At 34.5% G+C, this 27,314-nt stretch overlaps 1 protein-coding gene across 3 annotated transcripts in view; it reads left to right on the top strand.

The window, feature by feature from the left end:
• EXOC1 (exocyst complex component 1) overlaps positions 1–24,266 on the top strand; it is a 57,200-nt gene extending 32,934 nt beyond the window's left edge. For 2 of the 3 annotated variants that reach the window (XM_024746700.1, XM_024746702.1), the window contains exons 10-19: positions 670–775; positions 5,175–5,219; positions 10,648–10,811; positions 11,447–11,554; positions 12,853–12,929; positions 13,458–13,686; positions 17,216–17,399; positions 19,289–19,488; positions 21,937–22,131; positions 23,786–24,266. In XM_024746700.1, coding sequence (XP_024602468.1) covers positions 670–775; positions 5,175–5,219; positions 10,648–10,811; positions 11,447–11,554; positions 12,853–12,929; positions 13,458–13,686; positions 17,216–17,399; positions 19,289–19,488; positions 21,937–22,131; positions 23,786–23,938 — 1,461 coding nt within the window. In that variant the 3' untranslated portion in view covers positions 23,939–24,266. The remainder of the gene's footprint in view (positions 1–669; positions 776–5,174; positions 5,220–10,647; positions 10,812–11,446; positions 11,555–12,852; positions 12,930–13,457; positions 13,687–17,215; positions 17,400–19,288; positions 19,489–21,936; positions 22,132–23,785) is intronic. The other variant, XM_024746703.1, reaches the window with a different exon arrangement.
• The last annotated feature ends 3,048 nt before the right edge of the window (positions 24,267–27,314 follow it).

Raw genomic sequence — 27,314 nt, 5'->3', positions numbered from 1 at the left:
TTCCACCCTTAGGAAATGATTCCAAGGAAACAATTCATTAGAGATGAAAAGCTTATTGTAACATTGTCTATCATAGCAAAACATTGAAACCACTTAAGTGACCTGTGTTAGGAGATTGGTTTACTAAATTGTGGCACATCAACAAAGCGTAATACTGTGCAGTCATTAGAGTGTGAGACTGGAGAAACATAATTGCTGTAACCCAAATACCCTATACAGTATGATTGCAATTATATTTAAAGTATGTGAAAGGTAATACGTAAAAATGAAAATGTAAGTGTGGTTATGTTCAACTTCATATTTTTGTAAATTCTTAATGTTATGTGTTTAACTTTTTTAAAGGACAGAAAATAGCCTTCTTTTTATATCCTATGAAATGCATCAAAATTTTAAGAGCACATGTAGAGAAAAAAACGTAGGGACACCAAGTGGGGAAAGCCGGGATGCGGTGGGGGGGTTGATGAATTGGGAGATCAGGATTGACATATATACACTAATACGTATTACTAAGAACTTGGTGTATTAAAAAAAATAAAATAAAATTCAAAAAAAAATTTTAAGACCACAAAATTCAGAATAAGCACAAAGGACTTGGTGGAGGGGGGTGGAAAATGGAAATTGTTATGTTTGTTTTATTAATAAGAAGTACGTCTTACTTTTCTTTTTAAGAATTACATGGATTATTTATCACGACTCTATGAGAGAGAAATTAAAGATTTCTTTGAAGTTGCAAAGATCAAGATGACTGGCACAACTAAAGAAAGCAAGAAGTTTGGTAAGCTTAGGCACCTCAGTCCCTTGTTTTCTATTCTATTAAAAATGGTTTTATTTTTATTTATGACAAATAATTCTGAGACTTTTTAGGCAAGGTGGAAGGAGATACAGTAGAATTAATGAAAGAGTAAATCTAATGCATTGGTTTAATTTATAGGTATTTCATAGAAAAAATATTTATGTCTGTAAATACGTTTTTTTACTAATTAAAATTCTGCAGTATGTGAATCTGACAGCAATTGTGTATTCATGCTATGTTTAAAAGTACAATTAGCCTCATATCCGCAGCTGTGCAACCCATAGATATGGAGGACCACCTATGGGACTTGAGCATCCATGGATTTTGATATCCACGACGGGTGCTGGAACCAATCCTGCACAGCAACCAAGGGATAACTGTGTATATTCATAGGAGAAGCAGTTGACCAGAAAACGAAGTGCAGTCTGGTAGAGAAAAGAACTAAACTAAGAGACACATATTGAAAGTTCAGTTTCTGGTTTCCTAAAAGACCTTTCATAACAGTTGGAGGCAAGTCTGTGATCTCTTAAGTCATTGCTCTCCACAGGGAAGTGAAAGTGATTCCTGGCTTCTTACTTCTCACTGGCTATTTTGAATCAAAAAGAAGGTTTTAAGTGTTTTCTCCCCTGCCAAGGGGCTATAAAAATGTCACCAAAATTTCTCCTGTAATTATACCTTATTTTTCCAAAGAGATATTTTTGAAACAAGTTGGTTTTTGTTGCTTCTAAATATGTTAAAACAATCAAAAATATGATTTAAAAGGATAACCAGTGAAAGTATCAAGTTGCGAGGAAGTGATTTGCCGAGGCCACATTCTGCTCTTGCATGTACCCATCTCTGGACTTCCTTTTGGATGGAGTTCTGTGCCTACTCAAGTCAAAACCTGGCCTTAAATGGCTACAGTGTGTACTCAGTGTGTCTGCATAGCTCCCCTTTAGAACCATGAGTTTAGCATTTGCTTGTTGAAAGGAGCCTATGCCCTAAGCAACTTCCGTAATCAGGAGATAGGATTGAAATTGATAGCTCATCTTTCCATTCTTTTCTTTAGGACAAAGAAGACTATCTTTAGTGGGTAATTATTTCGTGTGAATCACACTGATTTGTGGTGGGGTTTTTTTTGCGGTATGCGGGCCTCTCACTGTTGTGGCCTCTCCCGTTGTGGAGCACAGGCTCTGGATGCGCAGGCTCAGCGGCCATGGCTCACAGGCCTAGCCACTCCACGGCACGTGGGATCTTCCCGGACCGGGGAACGAACCCATGTCCCCTGCATCGGCAGGTGGACTCTCAACCACTGCGCCACCAGGGAAGCCCTGTGGTTGTTTTTTAAATCCAACACTAATATATTGATGATACTAGTCCAGATTCTTTAAATGGTTTGAATCTGTGTACAAATGCATTAATTACACTTGGTAAAGACACTGATAAGAATCTTGGGACAATAGGCTTTTGGAAACAGAAATGCTAACTCATCCTAAAGGTTAATTGTTCTTAAAAAGCAGTGTGTTTATATCCTTGTTAATGTTTCACCATGGGTATGTTATACTTTTTTTTTTAGTAAATGACATATTAATACAGTTACATGTTTAATGTTTTCATTTAGTATATTTGTCACCACTTGTTAGTGAACCATTTTATTTTGAGAGAACTCTTCTACAGTGAAAACTGAAGTAAAAGAGAAATCTTTCTAAAATTATCTCCTCAGGAGGTTATTAATGCCGATATCATAATAGTTTATCAAGCCTAAGATTCTCATTGAGATAAATGACATAATAGAAATCTAATTTAAATCAAGTACAGTAGTATCTTAATGGTATCATTGCATTAACCTGAAACATTACGTTTTTACTTTTCTTACCCCTTGAGAAGTTCTTTAATTATCTTGTTAAAAAATTTTTTAAATTAACCTAATACAAGATACAGAAGATACTTTTATAGTTTTAAAACAGTGTTAAAATTATATCTCTTCTATGTATTAAATAATAAAGAATAGGAGAGTAATTTGTAACAGTTGATGTAATCAAAAAATTATAGTTTCTTTTACTTTGATATTATCAGTTACAAGAGAAGAAAAACTAAATAATAAACAATTCAGAAGATAAAAACGGTTTTGTTCATCTTTGAAGATCTAACTTGTTAGTCAACATTTAAAAATAAATTCCCAGTTAAATATAAATGGCTTAAGAAGTTCTTAAATAGGTAGAATGTAAACTTTCTAAAGGTATCTTTTCAGTGATATAAATTATGTTTAAATTAGTTTTTAGTAGTAATTATAATTAAAAGGAACATCTAAAACTTTGGGAAGATAACTTTTCAATGAATTAAAATTAAGTAATTATGAGTAAAATTTTAATTTGTTTTGTTTTTGACTTGCTGTGAAAATGCTGGGTCACAGATACGAATAAGAGTAGGAAGTGAGATTGAATGTGTTTTACAAAAGGAAATTGTAGTCAGTATAGTCATGGAGATTCAGGGGAATTCTCTCTTTTTCAATCACTCTTGACTCAAGTCTTTAACATCTACTTAGTTCAAATAATTTAAAATAATGTTAAAATGCCAGTAAAGTACTTTTTCTTTGTGATAAGGACTTTTTGTAGGTCTGCATTTTTTGATCTGTAGGTTTACTTTGATATCCTCAAAGGTGAATTTTCCCCCCAAGATTGATACTTTGGTGTTTTGTTTTCCCTTTGTATTCTACAGATGTACTTAATGAAAAGTCAGGAAAACGAAATTTAGTAATTATTTTTTAATTTGCTTGTTTTTTTTCTTTCTGCAGCTGAAATAGACACAGATACATACATTATTTAAGCCCATTAACATATACATTTACATAATTACTTCCTCATATTTATAATGCAAAATTTAAAGTTGATATGCCTGAAACATTTTTTCATTGTTTCTCCACTAAATTAAGAAATCTTGTTGATTCCAAAGGGAGTCTTGAATGAAAGACTGAATTTAGTCCTGACTGGAAGATTCATTCAATAAATGTTTATTAATTACCTGTTATGTAATAAGCACTGCTAGGTACTGAGAATCCAGCAATGAGCAAAGACCCTACCCTCTTGAAGCTTATAGTCTAGCAGGAATTATTTAAAGATATTTAAAAGTTTACCAGCATATTGTTGCTTTTTGGTGATAATATACAGTTTTTATGAGCCCCAAATGGGGCACTACTAGTAACTCTGTATTCTTTATTGACTACTAAAATATGTATGTGTGTGTGTATATATTAAGCATTAGGCTTTGCTCTGGAATTGGTGAACTTAGTAGAGTGACAACTTAAGACCACCAGAAGGTACTATTCAGGACGGCCAACTAGTAGCTCCAGCACATCCCTCCTTGCTTGCCACTTTAATGTCCAGCCTTATTGTTTCATATTCCCTTGAGCTTCGGGTAGCCAAGGCTGGGAACATTCACATGTCTCTGGTGTGGCAAGTTAGTAGTTCATACTTGGGATTTTGCCTTGAAGTTTGGCAGGAATAGTGACAGTTGACACATTGTTTTCTATTTTTTAAATATTTCTAGATTAGAGTTATATTCTTTAATTTTCTGTTTCATTCTGTAATTTCTTTCTTTGCCTTTCAAATTAATTTCTAATTTGGGTTTAGAATGTTTCACAAGATGATCTCTACAATTGATGTAATAAATATTAGAGAGAGATTTTAGATAAAAGAAATGCCAGATGACCCTAAAAGAGCTCCAGTTCCTCCATTAAACCTGTTCCCTCAGCTTTACCCTTCCATCTACCCATCTCCTAATAATTAGTATTTTTATACATACCTTTCATTCTAGGTGTTCACAAAGCCAGTTTAAGTTTCTTAGTAGTTCAGGTTGTTATTCTAAAATGGTTTTAAAGCCCCATTCGTATAATGTTCTGTCAGATGGAGTATACAATTATTTAGTACAGTGGAGATTCCTTTCAGGAGCTTTCAGTGAATACAAGAGGGTTAATGCACTTAAAGTCTAAATCTACAACTTCATTCTGATAAATTTTCACTGTATTAAATTATTTACTTGAACTCTGTTTTCTTCAGAAAACAATACTTGCAAATATAGTCTTTAAATTTAAGTACATCAGCTCAATAAACTTAAAAAAAATCCTTTAAAAGTGTGGGGGAGGCTTACAGATGTAGATATTGTTACCTGAATATTTGCATAAAACAGTACATTAAAAGACTAGTAAAGTATTTTCTCTCATATAATTTTTCAAACAATAGCTGACCAACTAAACATACGTTGCATCTCTCGTTACTTGATGCTCATGGTTCTTTGCATGTGTCTTTAAAACTAGAGCTTTAACTTCCTCTTGTGCATGGTTTGTGCAAATTGCAGTTTATTAACTTGTCTTTGTCTTTGATGCTTGCAACCTAATCCATCACAGCTACACTGCCTCGAAAAGAAAGTGCTGTCAAACAGGAAACAGAGAGTGAGTATGCTTAGTGTATTAGTAGGTATTCTCAATGCATGTTTGTTTGTCTAGAAATTAGTTATTTTTCTTGAAAAAAGTTACACCAAAAATACTGATTTCTCTGAGTTGTCAGGTATTGGTGAAAGAAAAACAACATAATGGTAGTGGTATGACTACATCCAAGAAATACATAATATAATCAAAAATATTTGGTGGGTAGTCAGAAATTTATAAAAAGTCTTAACCATTATACTTTTGTTTTCAGGCTGTGTTTAGAAACTATAAAAATTCTTGTAGGTATGGTCAGATTTTGCATAATGAAACCAAAGTTTATCTCTAATTGTCCTTATACCTTTTTATCACTTAATATATCATTTGTCCCTCCTGACCATAAGTAGATAATGCAGGTTAGCTGAGAAATATTCAAGAAGAATAAAATGTTTTTATTGTTTAAATTTAATTACAGTAAAAACATCGCATTTTCTTATAAATGGAATCTTTTAATTCTTTTATGTATGTAGGATATTGTCCAGACACATTGTTATCATTTTTCCCCATGGCTACGATAGATACCTTTCTTTATACCTAAACTCACATGTCCCATATTAATATAGTTAACGGTGGAGGAAACCTGCACAAGCCTCTTAGATAGCCTCATCCACCAGAGGAGAGACAGCAGAAGCAAGAAGAACTACAGTCCTGCAGCCTGTGAAACAAAAACCACATTCACAGAAAGATAGACAAGATGAAAAGGCAGAGAGCTATGTACCAGATAAAGGAACAAGATAAAAGCCCAGAAAAACAACCAAATGAAGTGGAGAGAGGAAACCTTCCAGAAAAAGAATTCAGAATAATGATAGTGAAGATAAACCAGGACCTCGGACAAAGAATGGAGGCAAAGATCTAGAAGATGCAAGAAATGTTTAACAAAGATGTAGAAGAATTAAAGAACAAACAAACAGAGATGAACAATACAATAAATGAAATGAAAACTACACTAGAAGGAATCAATAGCAGAATAACTGAGGCAGAAGAACGGATAAGTGACCTGGAAGACAGAATGGTGGAATTCACTGCTGCAGAACAGAATAAAGAAAAAAAAATGAAAAGAAATGAAGACAGCCTAAGAGACCTGTGGGACAACATTAAACACAACATTCGCATTACAGGGGTCCCAGAAGGAGAAGAGAGAGAGAAAGGACCCGAGAAAATATTTGAAGAGATTATAGTCGAAAACTTCCCTAACGTGGGAAAGGAAATAACCACCCAAGTCCAGGAACTACAGCAAGTCCCACATAGGATAAACCGAAGGAGAAACACGCCGAGACACATAGTACTCAAATTGGCAAAAATTAAAGACAGAGAAATTATTGAAAGCAGCAAGGGAAAAATGACAAATAACATACAAGGGAACTCCCATAAGGTTAACAGCTGATTTCCCAGCAGAAACTCTACAAGCCAGAAGGGAGTGGCATGATATACTTAAAGTGATGAAAGGGAAGAACGTGCAACCAAGATTACTCTACCCGGCAAGGATCTCATTCAGATTCGATGGAGAAATCAAAAGCTTTACAGACACACAAAAGCTAAGAGAATTCAGCACCACCAAACCAGCTATATAGCAAATGCTAAAAGAACTTCTCTAGGTGGGAAACACAAGAGAAGAAAAGAACCTACAAAAACAAACCCAAAACAATTTTTAAAATGGTCATAGGAACATACATATCGATAATTACCTTAAACGTGAATGGATTAAATGCTCCAACCAAAAGACACAGGCTTGCTGAATGGATACAAAAACAAGACCCATATATATACTGTCTACAAGAGACCCACTTCAGTCCTAGGGACACAGACAGACTGAAAGTGAGGGGATGGAAAAGGATATTCCATGCAAATGGAAATCAAAAGAAAGCTGGAGTAGCAGTACTCATATATGATAAAACAGACTTTAAAGAATGTTACAAGAGACAAGGAAGGACACTACACAACGATCAAGGGATCAATCCAAGAAGATGATGTAACAATTATTAATATATATGCACCCAACGTAGGAGCACCTCAATATATAAGGCAACTACGAACAGCTGTAAAAGAGGAAATTGACAGTAGCACAATAATAGTGGGGGACTTTAGCACCTCACTTACACCAATGGACAGATCATCCAAAATGAAAATAAATAAGGAAACAAAAGCTTTAAATGACACAGTAGACCAGATAGATTTAATTGATTTTTATAGGACATTCCATCCAAAAACAGCAGATTACACTTTCTTCTCAAGTGTGTATGGAACGTTCTCCGGGATAGATCACATCTTGGGTCACAAATCAAGCCTCAGTAAATTTAAGAAAATTGAAATCATATGAAGCATCTTTTCTGAGCACAACGCTATGAGATTAGAAATGAATTACAGAGGAAGAAACGTGAAAAACACGTGGAGGCTAAACACTAAGTTACTAAATAACCAAGAGATCACTGAAGAAATCAGAGAGGAAATCAAAAAATACCTAGACACAAATGACAATGAAAACACGACGATTCAAAACAATGGGATGCAGCAAAAGCAGTTCTAAGAGGGAAGTTTATAGCTATACAGGCATACCTCAAGAAACAAGAAAAACCTCAAATAAACAATGTAACCTTAAACCTAAAGGAACTAGAGAAAGAACAGCAAACAAAACCCAAACTTAGCAGACGGAAGGAAATCATAAAGATCAGAGCAGAAATAAATGAAATAGAAACAAAACAATAGCAAAGATCAATAAAACTAAAAGCTGGTTCTTTGAGAAGATAAACAAAATAGATAAACCATTAGCCAGACTCATCAAGAAAAAGAGGGAGAGGATTCAAATCAATAAAATTAGAAATGAAAACAGAGAAGTTACAACAGACACCGCAGAAATACAAAGCATCCTTAGAGACTACTACCAGCAACTCTATGCCAATAAACTGGACAACCTGGAAGAAATGGACAAATTCTTAGAAAGGTAGAACCTTCCAAGACTGAACCAGGAAGAAACAGAAAATATGAACAGATCAACAAGTAATGGAATTGAAACTGTGATTAAATTCTGTATGCAGATAACTGTAAGACACTGATAAAAGAAATTAAGGATGATGCCAACAGATGGAGAGATATACCATTTTCTTGGATTGGAAGTATCAATATTGTGAAAATGACTGTACTACCCAAAGCAATCTACAGATTCAGTGCAATCCCTGTCAAATTATCAATGGCACTTTTAACGGAACTAGAACAAAAAATCTTAAAGTTTGTATGGAGACACAAAAGACCCCTAATAGCCAAAGCAGTCTTGAGGGAAAAAACCAGAGCTGGAGGAGTCAGACTCTTGACTTCAGACTAGACTACAAAGCTACAGTAATCAAAACAATATGGTACTGGCACAAAAACAGAAATATAGATCAATGGCACAGGATACAAAGCCCAGAGATAAACCCATGCACCTATGGTCAACTAATCTATGACAAAGGAGGCAAGGATATTCAATGAAGGGAAGACAGTCTCTTCAATAAGTGGTGCTGGGAAAACTGGACAGCTACATGTAAAAGAATGAAGTTAAAATACTCCCTAACACCATACACAAAAATAAACTCAAAATGGACTAAAGACCTAAACGTAAGACCGGACACTTATAAAACTCTTAGAGGAAAACATGGGAAGAACACTGCTTGACATAAATCACAGCAAGATCTTTTTTGATCCACCTCCTAGAGTAATGGAAATAAAAACAAAAGTAAACAAATGGGACCTAATGAAACTTCAAAGCTTTTGCACAGCAAAGGAAACCATAAACAAGACCAAAAGACAACCCTCAGAATGGGAGAAAATATTTGCAAACAAATCAACAAAGGATTCATCTCCAAAATTTATAAACAGCTCATGCAGCTCAATATTAAAAAAACAAACAACCCAATCCAAAAATGAGCAGAAGACCTAAATAGACATTTCTCCAAAGAAGACATACAGCTGGCCAAGAAGCACATGAAAAGCTGCTCAGCATCACTAATCATTAGGGAATTGCAAATCTAAACTACAATGAGTTATCACCTCACACCAGTTAGAATGGGCATCATCAGAAAATCTGCAAACAAATGCTGGAGCAGGTGTGGAGAAAAGGGAACCCTTTTGCGCTGTTGATGGGAATATAAATGGATACAACCACTATGGAGAACAGTATGGAGATTCCTTAAAAAAACTAAAAATAGAATTACCTTATGATCCAGCAATCCCACTACTGGGCATATACCCAGAGAAAACCATAATTCAAAAGGACACATGCACTCGAATGTTCATTGCAATAGCCAGGTCATGGAAGCAACCTAAATGCCCATCGAGAGACGAATGGATAAAGAAGATGTGGTACATATATTCCAATGGAATATTACTCAGCCATAAAAAGGAATGAAATTGGGTCATTTGTTGAGATGTGGATGGATCTAGAGACTGTCATACAGATTGAAGTAAGTCAGAAAGAGAGAAACAAATATTGTATATTAATGCATATATGTGGAACCTAGAAAAATAGTACAGATGAACCAGTTTTCAGGGCAGCAGTTGAGACACAGATGTGGAGAACAAACGTATGGGCACCAAGTGGGGAAAGCTGTGGCGGGGTGGGGGTGGGATGGTGGTGTGCTGAATTGGGCGATTGGGATTGACATGTATACCCTGATGTGTATAAAATGGATGACTAATAAGAACCTGCTGCATAAAAAATCAAATTAAAAAATTAAAATGTATATCTGTAGTTAATGATGTATGTATTATATTTTAGTTGTATTTTAAATATAACAAATTTTCAGGGTGTTTTTTTTTTCTCTTCATTTTGTTTAGTTTTTAAAGAACTTTAATCAGTTTACTTACTGTAAAAGCAGAGTTTCTGGGTTCAGGAGTGTATTAAGTTGAATCGTGTGTAATTGACTTTTTTGGTAGGGCAAGATTAATTTGATATAGTTCCACCTAATGTGTTGATTTGATGTGGAGGTGAGTAATTTTGGGATATGGCAGTGTTTTTTGGAAATACAACTGTCATGTTAACTAGTACACTAGGGGGCCAGTGACTTTCATCCATAGTCATGTCGTTTGAGTGGGAAAGAAATCCTCATCTACTTTAGTCTAGAGAAATCATCAGGCAGCTTAATCTTTATGGTGAGACTGGACGGGGCATAATGTGATCTTTAAGATCTTGTTCAGTCCTATTCTGTGATTCTGTATAGTTTCACTACTCTTTACAGTATATTCAGGAATAGGACACAAATGTTAATGAAAGAGAAGGACAGCCTACAATCTCTCCTCTGTGGTAGATTCGTGCCCTAACTAGTATGAGCCCCAGAAGACCAAGACAGTAGAAGATAGCCCTGATTTATGCTATGGATCTTTTATTCATGAAGTTCACAACTTTTAAAGTTGTATTATTTCTTAGGTCTTCATGGAAGTTCCGGGAAATTAACTGGATCTACTTCTAGTCTAAATAAACTCAGTGTTCAGAGTTCAGGGAATCGCAGATCTCAGTCATCTTCCTTGTTGGATATGGGAAACATGTCAGCCTCTGATCTTGATGTTGCCGACAGAACCAAATTTGATAAGGTAAAATAAAATAACAAGTACTTCTTAAACATTACTATTAGTTTTCTAGCATCAGTTTGTTATTCCTTTAATTGTGTTCAAAGATTTGGGCTCCGTTGGCTCTTTTAATTAACCATATCTTACTTTACAGTTCTGAATCTGAAAAAAATATTGTCACATGTCAACTGAAATGTGATTTATCAATTAAATGACATAACAGTTTTATTAAAGTTTGTTATAAATCATAAAGTGCTTGCAATCATAAATCCAGTTATTTGAGCAACTACAGAGTAAAGAGGAAATAGCTGTTATGAAGCTAAACTGTTCTCTGCAATGCATTAAATAAGTTTAAAAAGTTTATCTCGTAAAGCAATTATACTCCAATAAAGATGTTAAAAAAAAAAGTTTATCTCTGTGTTCCTCTTTCCAGATTTTGAGTAAATAATTGTTGTGAGTTTTAGTTTAAGTATGTTCTGGCCCTGTTGTGCCTTGATAATACTGTATTGTCCTTTTGATCTTGAAAGTGTTTGCTTTGGGGATTCTATTGAGATTATAGATGAAGCATCCCTGGTCCCTGCAGAAAAGTAATTAAATGTGGAATGTTATTTTAAGCACTTTTGTTCAGTTCTTTGTAGGATCATTTTGGTTTTCTTCAGATCTTTGAACAGGTACTAAGTGAACTGGAGCCCCTGTGTCTGGCAGAACAGGACTTCATAAGTAAATTTTTCAAACTACAGCAACATCAAAGCATGCCTGGAACTATGGTATGGCTCACATTTATTTATTGGCTAGTATTTATGACCTGTAGCATAATTAGCCTAATTAATATATTGCCACAATTTCAATGTCAGAACAGAAAAAGACAAAATTTATAATTAAGGATTTTTAAAATACATTTTGCCATACAAGATACTAAAAACAGTGATACAGTTTGGGCATCTAATCTAATATTCCAGACTATTTTAGGCCTAAGCATTGTCTAAATTAGTAAGGGGGGAGAATGTCTGAATTTACTTTGCCAAAAACTTTTTTTTTTTTTTGGCTGTGCTGTGTGGCATGCGGGATCTTCCCGGAACAGGGATGGAGCCCAGGCCCCGTGCAGTGGTAGTGTGGAGTCCTAACCACTGGACTGCCAGGCAGTTCCCACAACAAAACATTATTTAAAAAACAGTTTTAGTAATCATCAAGAAAAAATAGGATTAAAAAAATAAAAAAGATGTTTGCATATATATACCATGGTCTTTATAAAAAAGAAAGTAAGAAAGAAAAAAAAATGTGGAGGCCTCAAATCTGAATCTTATGGCTTTGTTACTAACTAGCTATGAGTCCTTAAAGCAATTATTTAATCCCTGTTTTTCCTCATCTGTGCAATAGGTATAATAGTACCTACTCATCATGCCTCTCTGATGGCATAAGTGTAAGAAAGTAAAATGAGAGATTTGTAAGAATATTTTGAAGAACTTAAAAGCACAGTGCAAATTGAGTGAGTTTTTTTTTTAGATTAAGGTCATCTTAAAAAAGAGAATCAACATATCAAAAGCAGGCCTAAAATGAATAACAAATTAATTATTTTAAATGGTTAGGGATTTGTTGTTGTAGGTGGTCCAGGTAGTTAATATGTTTACTTGTTAGCTTCTGTAAGAACTTTCGATAGCATTTTTTAATACCAAAATTTTATTAAAATGATCATTGAGATTTCTTTAATTTTTAAAATTCTCTCTTGAAAGTTGTTTCTGGATGTTTTTGTTGAGCTGCCTTTCCATTCCCATGCTTCCTCTGAGCCTCCTCAACCTTCTCCTCCTTTCCCCTCATTGCACACACACAAAGACAACTTCTCATGCCACAGTAATTCTAAGATAAAATCTAAGAACATAGCACTTCCTGAACATTCTTAAACAGCATCCTAAATTGTATAGTTTTGTCGGTAATATTGCCTTTAAAAATCATTATTTCTCATAATATATTCTCTCCTAGGAATTTTAAGACTGAGCAGGCTATTGCTATATAAACTAGTCAAATTGTTGGTCTTTTATTATGTAAAGTACCTGAATAATTTTTGCAGACTGAAGCAGAGGACCTAGATGGAGGAACGTCGTCACGGCAACATAATGCTGGCACACCACTGCCTGTTTCATCTGAGTATGTGTTTGTTACTATCTGTTGTTTATTTTGGAAAAAAATAAACTTTAAATTGAGCAGAAAGGAGTGCTGCTCAGTGAAGAGTTCACATGACTCTCCATAACTGACAGCACTCAGAACATCAGCCTGTGTGCCCAGTGTCTTATCGAACATCTTACTGAAGTAAAATTGGTCCTATTTATGGCTCTTCGGCTCTTTTTGCTATAGCAATCACAGAAATGCAATCAATTTTGATATTTGCTGGTAGGAAGTAGCATTTGAATTGCAGTGTATTTCTCAGAACTCACAAAGTACATTTCAGAACCCAGTTTTATAAATGACCAAGTTACTTTGAGTGATAAAACTTAACTTCAAAAAAATATGTTTATATTGGAAACCACTATAGGATAATTAGTTCATTATATTTGGACAGTGTTAGTTGAAATACCAAATTTTAGTCATTTTATGTATACCCAGGGGATAAAGTTGAAGATGAATACACCTGAAGCTTGTAATAACTTTTCTATATTTTGTATGTTTTCTGAACAGGAAAGATATGATTCGCCAAATGATGATTAAAATATTTCGCTGCATTGAGCCAGAACTGAACAACCTGATTGCGTTAGGAGACAAAATTGATAGCTTTAACTCCCTTTACATGCTAGTCAAAATGAGTCATCATGTGTGGACTGCACAAAATGTGGACCCTGCTTCTTTTCTAAGTACTACATTGGGAAATGTTTTGGTGACTGTCAAAAGGAACTTTGATAAATGTATTGTAAGTTCTTTTTTTTGTTTGTTTTTTAATAACTTAGAATTCTAATCGTTGCAAAAAAAATGTATTTAAACCAAGAGATTTCCAGCTTTCCACTGTGGGATCTACTGCCCAAAGCCTTGAAGCAGAGTGTTGGCTACAATTTACATGAACAGAGCTAGTTGGATGGTGCTGTGCCATCTAGTTTCCCATCCACACTGTGAATCTTGGCAAGTTCTGGAGTAGGTGGCATAGAGGCAGCAGCTGCATAAGAGATCCACTAAGTAACTGAAATTTCAGTTGACTATTAATGACCATAGATTTAATGAAACAATTGAAACTATCACTTGAATTTATTGTTTTGCTTCTTTTAATATACTCCAATAAGATAATTAATAACTGGATTATTTTAATTGCTTATTTAAATTAGTTTATTAGTTTAATAGCTTTAATTAATAATCATGTTACTTTATTTTAAGAATTGTTCTTATGTTAACTTTTGGCAATCACCATTTTCCTCCTTCTAATAGGGAAAAAAGATCATTAACTTTTTTTTTCTGTTAGGTTTTGGTAAGCTTGTAGGTATGAACTGGACTGGGCCAGGTTCTAAAAAGAAAGTTTAATTTTATTAATATATTTAGTATATAAAAGTGGCTATTTATTATCTGAATTTTTCTACTATGTAACCTCTAAGTTAAATCCAGCTTTTGAATAGCCATAGAAGAATGGGAGAATAATAAAAATATTAAGGGCAGTTAAAATCCATATTATTTTTTATACTTTCTAAAAATATTTATTGAGATTCTAAAAGTTTAAAAACAGTCTGTGTCCACTGTAGAACCTTAAACGTCACCTCAACAGTCTTGTTAATCCTCCTTCCCTACCAAGTGATTTCACTTGGCATTTGAAGTATTATGAAATTTAACCATTTAAGGCTTATCCTCTTCCCTACCCTGCCTTCTCCAGAGGTGATGATAAACCTGGAAGGTCTGATTGCAAGCTGATAGCCAAAAGGAAAAGGAAGAACTACCAAAGGCTAAGATAATGAGTCCCATTTAACATAACTGGAACACTGAATCATGAGGACACTGTATATTTACAGAATATGAAGGTTCTGCTGCTTTTATCAGGAAAATATAACTTTATATAATACCTCTCAACCCAATAGAACATAGTTGTTGAAAGCATAAGATGTAGTATCAGGTAGATGTAGACATGGGTTCAAAAGAAGTGCTTAGCACATTGCCTGGCACAGAATAAGAGCTTACAAATGGATCACTTACAATGGTGGTGGTGATAATAGTACTAGTAATTAATAATAGTTTATTAAAGAATGTTCATGTTACTCTCAAGAGCGGGAAGTGAAGAAATTAAGCAAAATTAACCTAGACAAACGTATAAACTCATTTTCTCCTAAATTGCATGTATTTCTAAAGGATATACCTCTTATCACCAAAGGGAGAAGGATGGTTCCTTCTGCTGACTGTCATCACTCTCTGTTTCTTATTTTAACTCACATCTTCTCAGTGTCTGGTTGATTGTGTTTGCTCAGTGTTACATGTTTTGGTACATGGGACAAGATCAGAACCTAGGGCATAATGAATGGGTAATGAATGGGTCTTTGTGTATTAAGACAGAAACATGAATGTCAGATGACTGCAGAAAGTGGAATAGATAGCACCTGAGTTTGGCACTTTCATCTGGTGGCCAAGCCCAAACTATTCTTCAAGGAACAGTGCTAAAAATGTTAGCCTAGCAAGAACCAGAGATAAAATTAGAAAGTAACTGACACATCAAGTACTACCAAGCTGGACTTTGCAATCCGGTACATTTCTTAGCTGCATTTAGTTTGCTTTTCAGGATTCCTCACACTATAGTGACATGGATTTGCACTCTTAAACCTTTGAAAATGATAAGATTTGGCTGTCTCATCATTGTTTATTCTTGCCTTCTTTGTCATAGATTAATTAACCATATAAGCACAGGTTTATTTCTGGGCTCTCTGTTCTGTTCCATAAATCTATGTATGTGTTTCTGTGCCAGTACCATACTGTTTTGATGACTATAGTTTTGTAGTATAGTTTGAAACCAAGGAGCATAATACCTCTGGCTTTGTTCTTCTTTCTCCAGATTGCTTTGACTATTATGGTCTTTTGTGTTTCCATACCAGTTTTAGAATTATTTGTCCTAGTTCTGTGAAAAATGCCGTTGGTATTTTGATAGGGATTGCATTGACTCCCTTGATTGCCTTGGGAAGTATGGTCATTTTAACAATATTAATTCTTCCAGTCGTTGAGCAGGGTTTATCTTTCCATTTGTTTGTGTTGTCTTCAGTTTTTTTCACCAGTGTCTTACAGTTTTCAGAGTACAAGTCTTTTACCTCCATAGTTAGATTTATTCGTAGGTATTTTATTCTTTTTGTTACAACTATAAATGGGATTGTTTTCTTAATTTCTCTTTCTGATGGTTCCTTATTAATATACAGAAACAAGATTTCTTTGTTATCTGCAATCTTGCTGAATTCATTTATTAGTTCTAATAGTTTTTTGGTGGCATCTGTAGGATTTTCTATGTATACTATCATGTCATCTGCAAATAGTGAGAGTTTTACATCTTCCTTTCCAATTTAGATGCCTTTTATTTCTTTTACTTACCTGATTGCTGTGACTGGGACTTGCAATAACATATTGAATAAAAGAACAATTACTTTTCTAATCCACATGTCGTATGGTTTTCAGGTTTTACCCCCAAAACCTCAACACAGTGAAATTTTAGGTAAGAGTTGAAAATGATCCAACACTACTTGGCAATGTAATTCTTACTGTGAATAGATCTAGATAACCTGAGAAGTACACAGAACCGTAATTGAACCCAGGGATCATTTTGAACCCAAGTGTCTAGATTCTGTCTATATGAAACATCCCTTTTGCACTTTGCCACCATCATACAGAAGCACTTTGCTTACAAATTTAGAATAAGTAACTAATAGATACATGGAAAATGATATAATGCAAATCCATGGTAGAAATGCCTGTTCTCCTTCTCTGTCCTCATACCCCAAAAATACAGAACTTCTCTATCCAAACAAGTTTTAGGCTGCTATGATTTGGAAGTAAGCTATGGTTCTCAAACTTGACTGCATAGCCACCAACCAGAAATAATCTTGAGAAATCCCGTGTGTGCTCTGATACCTGCTCTGCCCCAGAATGGGCAATCACTGTATACTTATCTTTTGTAAATGATAAAAATGTTTATTGGTTGTTTTTACTTTAAACAAAGACCTGAGGTTCACAAGCTTTGATTGCATCTTGTTTTAAATAATTTGTATATTTTTTTGACTTTATTTTCTTATGTAAAATATATGTACTTTTTAATCTGTAGAAATAGTTTTTCTTAGTTATCCGTATTGTATTCATCTTTATTTAGTAAACATTCAAAATGTTCTAGGTATTAAATTATGTCCTGTCTCTATGATGTATACATTTGCTTTAAATTATATGCTGTTTCTAAGTTGCTTGGCTATTTTTCTCCCTTGCGTTCTGCCTATCTTTAGAGTAACCAAATAAGGCAAATGGAGGAAGTAAAGATCTCAAAGAAGAGTAAAGTAGGAATTCTCCCATTTGTTGCTGAATTTGAAGAGTTTGCTGGACTTGCAGAATCAATCTTTAAAAATGCTGAGCGTCGTGGAGATCTAGATAAAGCATATACTAAACTTATCAGAGGAGTGTTTGTTAATGGTAAGCTTTTGTTACATTCTAAAGAATTTTTTGGTTGGTTTTCATTATTTCTGGTAAGTTAGAAGTTGGGGACAGATATGTTCATTATTTTCCATGTTCTATAGTCTTTTTTAAAAGTTTTCTGAAATTAAAGATTTCTTAAATTTGAAAAATAAGCAATACATAAAACCCATTTGTATTCACCAGGAACCACTTATATTTTAGGGTTCATATGTGCTTATCACTATGCAAAATTGAAATTCATTGTTTAAACACAAAAAGTGATCTCCCGGATTACATTGCTTTTTAGCAAGAGTCTTCCAGAGATGATCAGCAGTGATGTCTGTGTAACCTTAAACAAATCAATTCACTTCTTTAGGCTTGTTTTCATATGTGTCACATAAGGTAGATTAATGCTAAAATACTATAATTCACCATCTTCCTATGTCAGATCACACAATTAAGTTACAGAAACAGTGTGGATGTGTTGTTTAATTTGAAATAAATGATCTGACTGCATCTATTCAGGAATTTTTAAAGCTAAAAGATTGACAGGAAGTGGAATGATCTCACCAGTTATAGATAACATATTTTCAGTGGAAACAGGTTTAGGGGAAAGATAGATAAATTATATGATTGAATGTTTGTATGGTTGATAGTTCGTTTAAAATTCAAAGTAGCTTTGCTTTTTCTAATTGTAAAGTAATATATGCTCATTACATACCCCCAAATATCAGCAAACTGATTTTAAAAATCAAGAAGAAAATAAGGATAATTTGTAATCTAATCATGCAAAGATAACATTTAATTTTTTCCCTGCTAAACTTTTGAGTATATCTCTCTCACTGGTGTATATGTACATATTGTGTGTGTGTGTGTGTGTTCTCTAATTTAAAAAGTTTTATCATACCTTACACACTGTTTTGGAACCTACTAGACTCTGTACTTCTAGTGTCTTTCCTTGTCTATTAATATAGATAACCATAATCATTTTTAATGATCGCATAGTATTCCATGTAGCATTATTTATTTACCAGATCTTTTGTTAATAGGCATTTAGTTTGTTTCCAGTTTCCTCCATAGATTTCTGTATACTTGTCCAATAATTTCCTTAGGATCAATTATTAGAAATGGAATTACTGGGTCAAAAATTTTGGGTCTGTGTTGAGGCTTTTGCCAAATAGCCACACAGAAAGATTATACCAGTTTAGTGCTTTGAGCATTTGGTGAAAGTTTCTATCACATCTGCATCAAAGCCCAATATTACTAGGTATTATCAATCTTTTTATTCTTTGTAAACCTGAAAGACTATAAATCAGTTTTGTTTATGGTATGTTTTACCATGCAAGAGCTTTCAAATTTTATTTGAAATATTTATTCATCATATTTATTTGTCTTTCTCTTTATGATCCTAAGTTTTGTGCCATTATTAGAAAGTTCATACTATCACAAAATTATTTCTTTAATTTACTTTATTTTTCTTAGTACTTACGATTATATTCATTTATTTACTTGCTTTTAACATTTTAAGTACTTGAGCAATTTAGAATTTGTTTGTCTGAAAGATGTGAAATAAGAATCCAAATTTAGTGTATTCAAAAGGACCAGCTAGTTGTCCTAAACATTTTGAATAATTCATCATTTCCCCACTGATTTGAAAAACCACCTTTATTCTATACTAAGTTTCCATATATATATATATATATATATTTGGGACTGTTTTAGAATGATTTTTCATTAGGTTTAGGTAGATGTGAAAATCCTTCAATACAGTATATTTTATTCTATTAAGTCCAGAAATGTGCTTACTTCTTAAACTTACAAATGAAAAAAATCCTGTAAATTTTTCCTAGCTAAATACGGTTATACTTATATCAGGATGTTATATGTTTTTTCTGTTTTCATTTTAGTGGAGAAAGTAGCTAACGAAAGCCAGAAGACGCCCAGGGATGTAGTCATGATGGAAAACTTCCACCATATTTTTGCAACACTTTCTCGTTTGAAAATCTCATGTCTAGAAGCTGAAAAAAAAGAAGCCAAACAAAAATACACAGATCACCTTCAGTCTTACGTCATTTACTCTTTAGGACAACCTCTTGAAAAACTAAATGTAAGTATATTTTCATTCAGTATATATTTCCTGGTTTTGAACATGTGTACATATGAATAACACAATAGACATATGTTTTAAATTTGCTCATATATTGATGCGGGAGGATAAGGAAGGAGAGACTCAGATACTTAAGCTGCCAGTGTGCCAAGACACTGCTAGATGTTTTATATACATTATTTCTTTTAATTCCTATGAACAGTGATGTGGAGTAAGATGGTATTATCCCCATTTTACAAACAAAGAAACTGAAAGTAAATGAAAAGTTATAATAACTGGAAAGTAGCAAAGCTGGGGGGTGAACCGTAGATTTAGGCTTTTCCATTATACCAGACTCTTATTTCTTACCTCATAAATGGCTAACCTTTATCCATAGTTCACATGAAGATTTTGAAAACTTTATCAAGATAAAAGGAAAACCAAAAATTGTTTGGTTCGTTGCCTTTTCTTTTCGCTTCTTTTCTTGACTTCTCATTCCCCAGAGCAAGTCTGATCATTAAAAGTGAGAAATGAGGGACTTCCCTGGTGGTCCAGTGGTAAAGAATCCGCCTTCCAATGCAGGGGTCATGGGATCAGGGAACTAAGATCCCACATGCCACGGGGCAACTGAGCCCGCATGCCACAATTACTGAGCTCGTGCACCTCAACTAGAGAGCCCGAGTGCCGCAAATTACAAGAGCCCACGCGCTCTGGAGCCTGTGCGCCACAACAAAAGAGCCCGCGTATCACAAATAAGACCCAACACAGCCAAAAAATAATAAATAAACAAAATAAACATTTTTAAAAAGTGAGAAATGATAGTTTTAGAGAATTGTGCAACATAGTAGAAGCTTAAATAGACCCTTCTAACTAACTTTGTCCACAGTATGATTAGTCATCTTCTGTAAGTTTTTAACTTGGAATGAGTCAAATAAAAATTATGTATCTGTTGTCAATAATTCAAATAATTGTTTTGATTAAAAGACATTTAATCAGATGCAGAACCAGTTCTTTCTAAAACTTAAGAACAGACAGATATTCCTTTAGGGTAGAAGGTTGGTCTCAGACCTAAAGCCTGCATAATACTTACCTGCAACATAGAGGCACTTCCTTTGAAATCAAATTTAAAGCAGAAACATTGATAGACCCCTTATTATTTAACATCGTTATGGAAGATCTAGCCAATGCAATAAGACCGAAACATAAAGATATACAAAGGAGAGTCAAGGTTATAATTACCTGTATATAATATGTTGGAATTATTTTATCTGGTAAAGTAATAGGATTCAAGATAAATATATCAAAAAATAGTTTATTTCCTGTATGTTATAATAACCAATTAAAAGTCTCTGTAGAAACAAAATTTTAAAAGTACCAGGGATAGACTTGTCAAAAATTACTGTCAAAAAATTAATAATTTATAAGAATAAGTAATTAATAATTGCTAAGAAAATTTTAGAGAAAAGTAATGACTGGATTTGGCTTGTCGGTATTAAGTCATATTGTGCTCAAATAAAGACTTGCCAATCAATATGCATATTAAAAGACCAATTATAATTAAAAGACAACCTGAGGAGAATATTTGTAACACCATGCCAGTATATTTAATCTAAAAGATCTTTTTAAAATCAATGAGGAAAGCACTAAGACCTCAACATATAAATGGGCAAGGGTTCTGAATGTACCACTAAGCATCTGAAAAGCAGGTTAACTTCATTTATAGCCAAAGAATTGTGAAATAAAATGACAAACTTTTTTCACTTTTTAAAGTGGCAAAGATTTGTTTTTTAATTGTGCTAATGCTGATGATAGTATGGTAAGATAAAAGTCTCATATTACTGTTGACAGAAATATAAACTGATTGATATATAAATATAAACTTTTCTGGGAAGCAATTTGTGTATGTATATGAAGAGTCTTCAGAATGCTTAACAATTATACTCTATAATTTCTAGAATTATAGTGTAGAAATTTATGCTGGGTAGTAATCAGTAATGTGGGTAAATACGTATAAAAGTTATTTGTGACAACTGTATTTATAAGAGTTTGTTTTTTTTTTTGATGAGTAGATTTTTCCAACTCCAAGAAAAAAGAGTGAAAAATATTAAATACCCAATACTGGAGGAATGAATAAACAAATTGTAGTTCAGTCATTGGATGGAACATTATGCAGCCATTAAAATGTATACTTTGGGAAAACATATAAAATATTAAGTGGAAAAGCAGCGTGCAAAATTATAATCTCATTTATGTACTCACATCAAAAGACTAGCAGGAAATCTAAAATGTTGATAGTGGTTATCTCTGAGTGGCATGATAATAGCTGATTATTATTTGATCCTTTATATTTTCACACATTGTCTGATTTTTACATAATGAATATATACTATTTTATAATCAGATTTTTTTTTTAATTTAAGTGGTAATGAAAGCAGTTCTTAGCCATTATTTCTTTCCATTTCCTCAAAGCATTTCTTTGAAGGCGTTGAAGCTCGGGTAGCACAGGGTATAAGAGAAGAGGAAGTAAGCTATCAACTTGCATTTAACAAACAAGAACTCCGAAAAGTTATTAAAGAGTATCCTGGAAAGGAAGTAAAGAAAGGTCTAGATAACCTCTACAAGAAGGTTGACAAACATTTATGTGAAGAGGAGAATTTACTTCAGGTATGCTTTAGTTCTTTGAACCATCCTAGATTGCACATCCTTACATATGTCGCTTTTCTCCAAAATATTCCTCTAGAAATACTATGCATTTTCTAATTTTAGTGTAGGAGGAAAGTTCCACAAGGTACAGACCAGATTAATGAATTGTGAGGGGAAGAAAGGAATAATATTTATATAAGTTTATATGACTATTCCTGTTTATTTTGTATTTCTTTTTTATTGTTTTGAGGCATTAAGTTGTTTTTCTTTTGTTTGGGGATGGGTTTTTTCGTTGCTTTTTTGTTTTGTTTTAGTTTTGAGGGTGGCAAGGAAATGGAATGGTGTATAGTACAGTGGAGTGATTCTGAGCATAGGGGTTGGAGCTGGAAATGGTTTCATAATCTGGCTCCAGATAAAGCTTCATGGTTTGGGGCAAATTACTTCACATCTCTGAGCCTCAATTTCCTTATTTGAAAAGTAAAAATAATACCTCTCCTGTATACTGGGCACTACTATTACTGTCATTGCCATTTTATACATGAGAAAATCAAAGCTTAGAGAGGTGGAGTAATATGACCATGATCCTATAGCTAATGAATGGTAGAGTCAGATTTAAACTGCCAACTGAGCCATCATTCTTTATAAGCCATACTAAAAGGCCCAGAGATGAGTGAGAATAATTCTGATTTTAACACCATGGAAGGCTTCATGAAGGAAAGCATTTGTGTTAGCCTCTGAAAGTCAGATACTAACTTAACAGATAAAGTAGGAGAAGTGGCCTTCCAGGTGGATGAAATACCATGAGCTAAAAGATGAGAAGCAAAAAAGTGTAAGTAAAACTTTAGTAAATAGTCTTAAGTTGTCTATTAGGAATTCAGGGTTTATGAGATTTAGGGTTTATAAGGAAAAATCCCCTCAACTGGCAGATAGGGATGATTTCATAGTACCCACCCTCACCAGGTTGTCATGAGACTTAAAAAGGATAATGTATACATAAAGCACTTTGTACTGTGCTGATATGAAATAAGTCAATAAATATAACCTATTAATATTAGCTATTATGTCAATGTGTGTATCAGATTCTGTCTTGATAGTTGTCTGCATCGTGATTTCCACTTCCAGATTATAAATTCCTTTGATTGCAGATGATTGGTCTGACTCATCTTGGTGTCCTCCATGGCATCAAGCAGTGTTTTGCATCATCAATTTTAGATAAAGAAATTGTTAAACTTTCATATGAAATGAAATTTAGGCATTCAGTGTTGCATTTCATTTAATCATTAGTCTTAGTTTCATACATAGTTGTGCATATCCTCATCGGTGTTGGATATTGGAGTAAATATAATAACAGCTAAACGTAATGAGTGCTTACTGTGTCACACTGTTCTGAGCACTTTACGTGTATCCACTCATTTAACCTCACCTGCAGCTTGTGAGGAAGGTATTATTATCATTACCCCAGTTTACAGATAAGGAACTTGAGGCACAGAGCAATGATGTAATGTACTCAAGGTCACAAAGCTTATAAGTGGAAGGAACCAGTTTCTATCTCCAGAATGTATGTTCTTAACTATTATTCTAAATCCTTAGAATATATCCTGACATTATTTCTACATACTTGACTGTATTATTTCCATTCATAGTTTAACGACTCTTATTTTCATTTTTATTATAGGTGGTGTGGCACTCCATGCAGGATGAATTTATACGCCAGTACAAGCATTTTGAAGGTTTGATAGCTCGCTGTTATCCTGGATCTGGTGTTACAATGGAATTCACTATTCAGGACATTCTGGACTATTGCTCCAGCATTGCGCAGTCCCACTAAACCTTATAAAAGAAGAAAAGATAAATGAAAAAAGCACTCTGAGTACACCAGACACTATTCAAAAACATCAAGCAACCGTTTTGAGAACCAGACTTAAAATTTTATGTATGAATGTCAGATAAATGGGTAATACCATACCACAAATATTCAAAAGCGAAAGTACCAACCTATGTGGCAGTTTAATTTGCCCAATAGGTTGTGTACTAAAAGCATTTATCTCGGGCTTCCCTGGTGGTGCAATGGTTAAGAATCCGCCTGCCAATGCAGGAGACGTGGATTCAAGCCCTGGTCCAGGAAGATCCCACATGCCGTGGAGCAACTAAGCACGTTTCCCACAACTACTGAAGTCCGCACACCCTAGAACCCATGCTCTGCGACAAGAGAAGCCACTTCAATGAGAAGCCTGTGCACCACAACGAAGAGTAGACCCTGTTCGCTGCAACTAGAGAAAGCCCACATGCAGCAGCGAAGACCCAACGCAGCCAAAAATAAATTAATTAATTAAAGCATTTATCTCATCATAAATGCCTTTATCATTTTTCCAGACTGTCCAGGAAATTTTCCTGTATTGCCTCGCTTCTTATATTTAAGAGTGGTTATCCTGGGCTTCCCTGGTGGCGCAGTGGTTGAGAGTCCGCCTGCCGATGCAGGGGACACGGGTTCGTGACCCGGTCCAGGAAGATCCCACATGCCGCAGAGTGGCTGGGCCCATGAGCCATGGCCGCTGAGCCTGTGCATCCAGAGCCTGTGCTCCGCAACAGGAGAGGCCACAACAGTGAGAGGCCCACGTACCGCAAAAAAAAAAAAAAAAAAAAAAAGAGTGGTTATCCTATGTGTAATGCATTGGGAGTTCTTCAGCTTTCACTAATTCAGTATTGCTTACAAATGTAACTACTAAAATTTTGTATAGAACTTTTTCCCTCTAACTAATGTATATATGGATAGGGATCTTGTGATGATCAGTTGTAAACTTGGAATTTGAGGATTATGTGACTCTGTGTAGCAGTGAATCTAAAATAAAGAAGTTTTCAAAAAAATTAAAATTTGGTAGTATTATTCTTAGATCTATCATGCTATCATTTGTATAAAAGCAAGTTCTTATAAAATCAGTATATAAAAATGAATTACATGTCCATTTACCCGAAACCACTTAAAAGTATAATAAGAAGAAAAATAAAGGCATTTATAATAGCATTAAAAACATTTAGTATTTAGGACTAAGTCTAATGAAACATGTGCTGTGGACTGAACTGTGTCCCCTCAAAATTGCTATATGGAGGCCCTAACCATGCCCTGCCGTGTGACTGTATTAGAGATAAGGCCTTTAAGGGGGTGATTGAGGTTAAATGAGGTCATAAGGGTGGACCCTGATCCAGTAGAACTGGTACCCTTATGAGAAGAGACACCAGAGCCCTCTCTCTACAATGTGAGGACACAGCAAGAATGCAGCCATCTGCAAGGCAGGAAGAGAGAGACCACCAGAACACAGCCATTCTGGCACCCTGATCTCAAACTTCCAGCCTCCAAAACCATGAGAAAATAAATTTCTGTTGTTTAAATCACCTGATCTCTGGTATCTTGTTATGGCAGCCTGAGCTGACTAACACAAGATGAGTATAAGACCTTTATGGAGAAAATTATGAAATTATTAAAAGATATTTTAAAAGGCTTAAATAAGTAGAGGATTATTTCGTGTTTCCAGGTAAGAACACATAACTTGGTAGAAATGAGAGTTATTCCCAAATTTAAAAATTCAGTGCAAACTTCCAGTTTCCAGTCCAGCAAGTAAGAAGCTTGAAAGTCACCTCTCCATCCTAACAACAAGTGAAAAGCTGAAAAAACTTAAAAGCAACTTCTTAGATCTGTAAGAGAAGCAAGGTCACAGGGCAAACCACTGCCACAGTTGGAGAGATTAATAGGAGAACAGGGAGAATTACAACTTATTGAAACCTCCATAGGAACCAGTGCTAAAGTAGGAAAAAGAACTGTAATTGACAGCTTGCTGGAGATGAGTGTGGATAAGTCAGAGAAAAACTCTGGGGGAACACAGTCTTTGGGGGTAAAACTTTTGTGAGTTTTACCTCCTATAGCTCTACCAAGTTCTCACATTGAATACTGGAGAAAAATTCCCTTGTGCTTCTAGCAAAGGGAGGGAAAAAGGAACCAATTTGAAATATGCCAGAATATTCTACTCTTAACAAAGTCTGCTGTCAGGAGAAATTATTTAACCAGAGCCTAACTGATCTGGGAGAAGGGAAATACCCAAATCCAGTTGGCTCAAGCCTTCCAAATGGAATGGAAGAGAAATACCCAACTTCAGCCCACTCTAGTCATCCTTTTCCACGTAAAGGGGGAGAGGGCATTGAAAAGCACAGGTAAAGTTCACAGTCAAGAGTACAGGCTCATTAAAAGACTGAGACCTTATCTTAGGGCTATAGAGCGCTTCCTCTCCCTCTACACCTCACCACCACATTACTAAGACCTATTTACAACAGTTCTTTTTACCCAGTACATCATTATTTGACTACCAAGAAAAAATTATAAGACATACTAAAAGGCAAAAAACAGTTTGAAGAGACAAAACAAGCATTAGAACAGACTCAGATGTGGCAGGAATGTTGGAATTATCAGATCAGGAATTCAAAATAACTATGATTAACATGCTAAGGGGTCTAATGGATAAAGTAGAAAACATGCAAGAACAGAAATGAAGAAGGCCTTTGATAGGCTTACTGGCAGACTGGACACAGTCGAGAAAAGAATCTCTGATCTTAAGGATATCACAATAGATACCTCCAAAACTGAAACACGAAGAGAATAAAGATTTTTTTTAAAAAAAAACAAACAATGTCCAAGGACTATGGGACAACTACAAAGGGTATAATGTGCTTGTAATGGGAATGCCAGGAGGACAAGAAATACAGAAAGGAACAGAAGAAATCTTTGAAAAAATCATGACTGAGAATTAACCCCAAATCAACGTTTGCCACCAAATCACAGATCCAGGAAGCTCAGAGAACTACAAGCAGGATGAATGCCTGAAAAACTATACCTATGCATATCATTTTCAAGCTACAGAAAATGAAAGATAAAGATAAAAAAACTCCTGAAAGAAGCCAGAGGGGAAAAAAACATCTTAGCTATAGAGGAACAAAGATAATTACATCCCACTTCTCAGAAACCATGCAAGCAAGAAGAAAGTGGAGTGCAATATTTAAAGTGTTGAGAAAATAACCAACCTAGAATTCTGTATCCTGTGAAATTATTCTTCAAAAGTGAAGGAGAGAGAAAGACTTCCTCAGATAAACAAAAATTGAGGGAATTTGCTGCCAGTAGAACTGCCTTGCAAGAAATATTAAAAGAACTTTAGAAGGAA

The sequence above is a fragment of the Neophocaena asiaeorientalis genome, unplaced genomic scaffold, assembly GCF_003031525.2.
Source record: "Neophocaena asiaeorientalis asiaeorientalis breed wild unplaced genomic scaffold, Neophocaena_asiaeorientalis_V1.1 scaffold19, whole genome shotgun sequence".
Lineage (NCBI taxonomy): Eukaryota > Metazoa > Chordata > Mammalia > Artiodactyla > Phocoenidae > Neophocaena > Neophocaena asiaeorientalis.
This window is presented reverse-complemented; position numbering and strand designations above follow the sequence as displayed.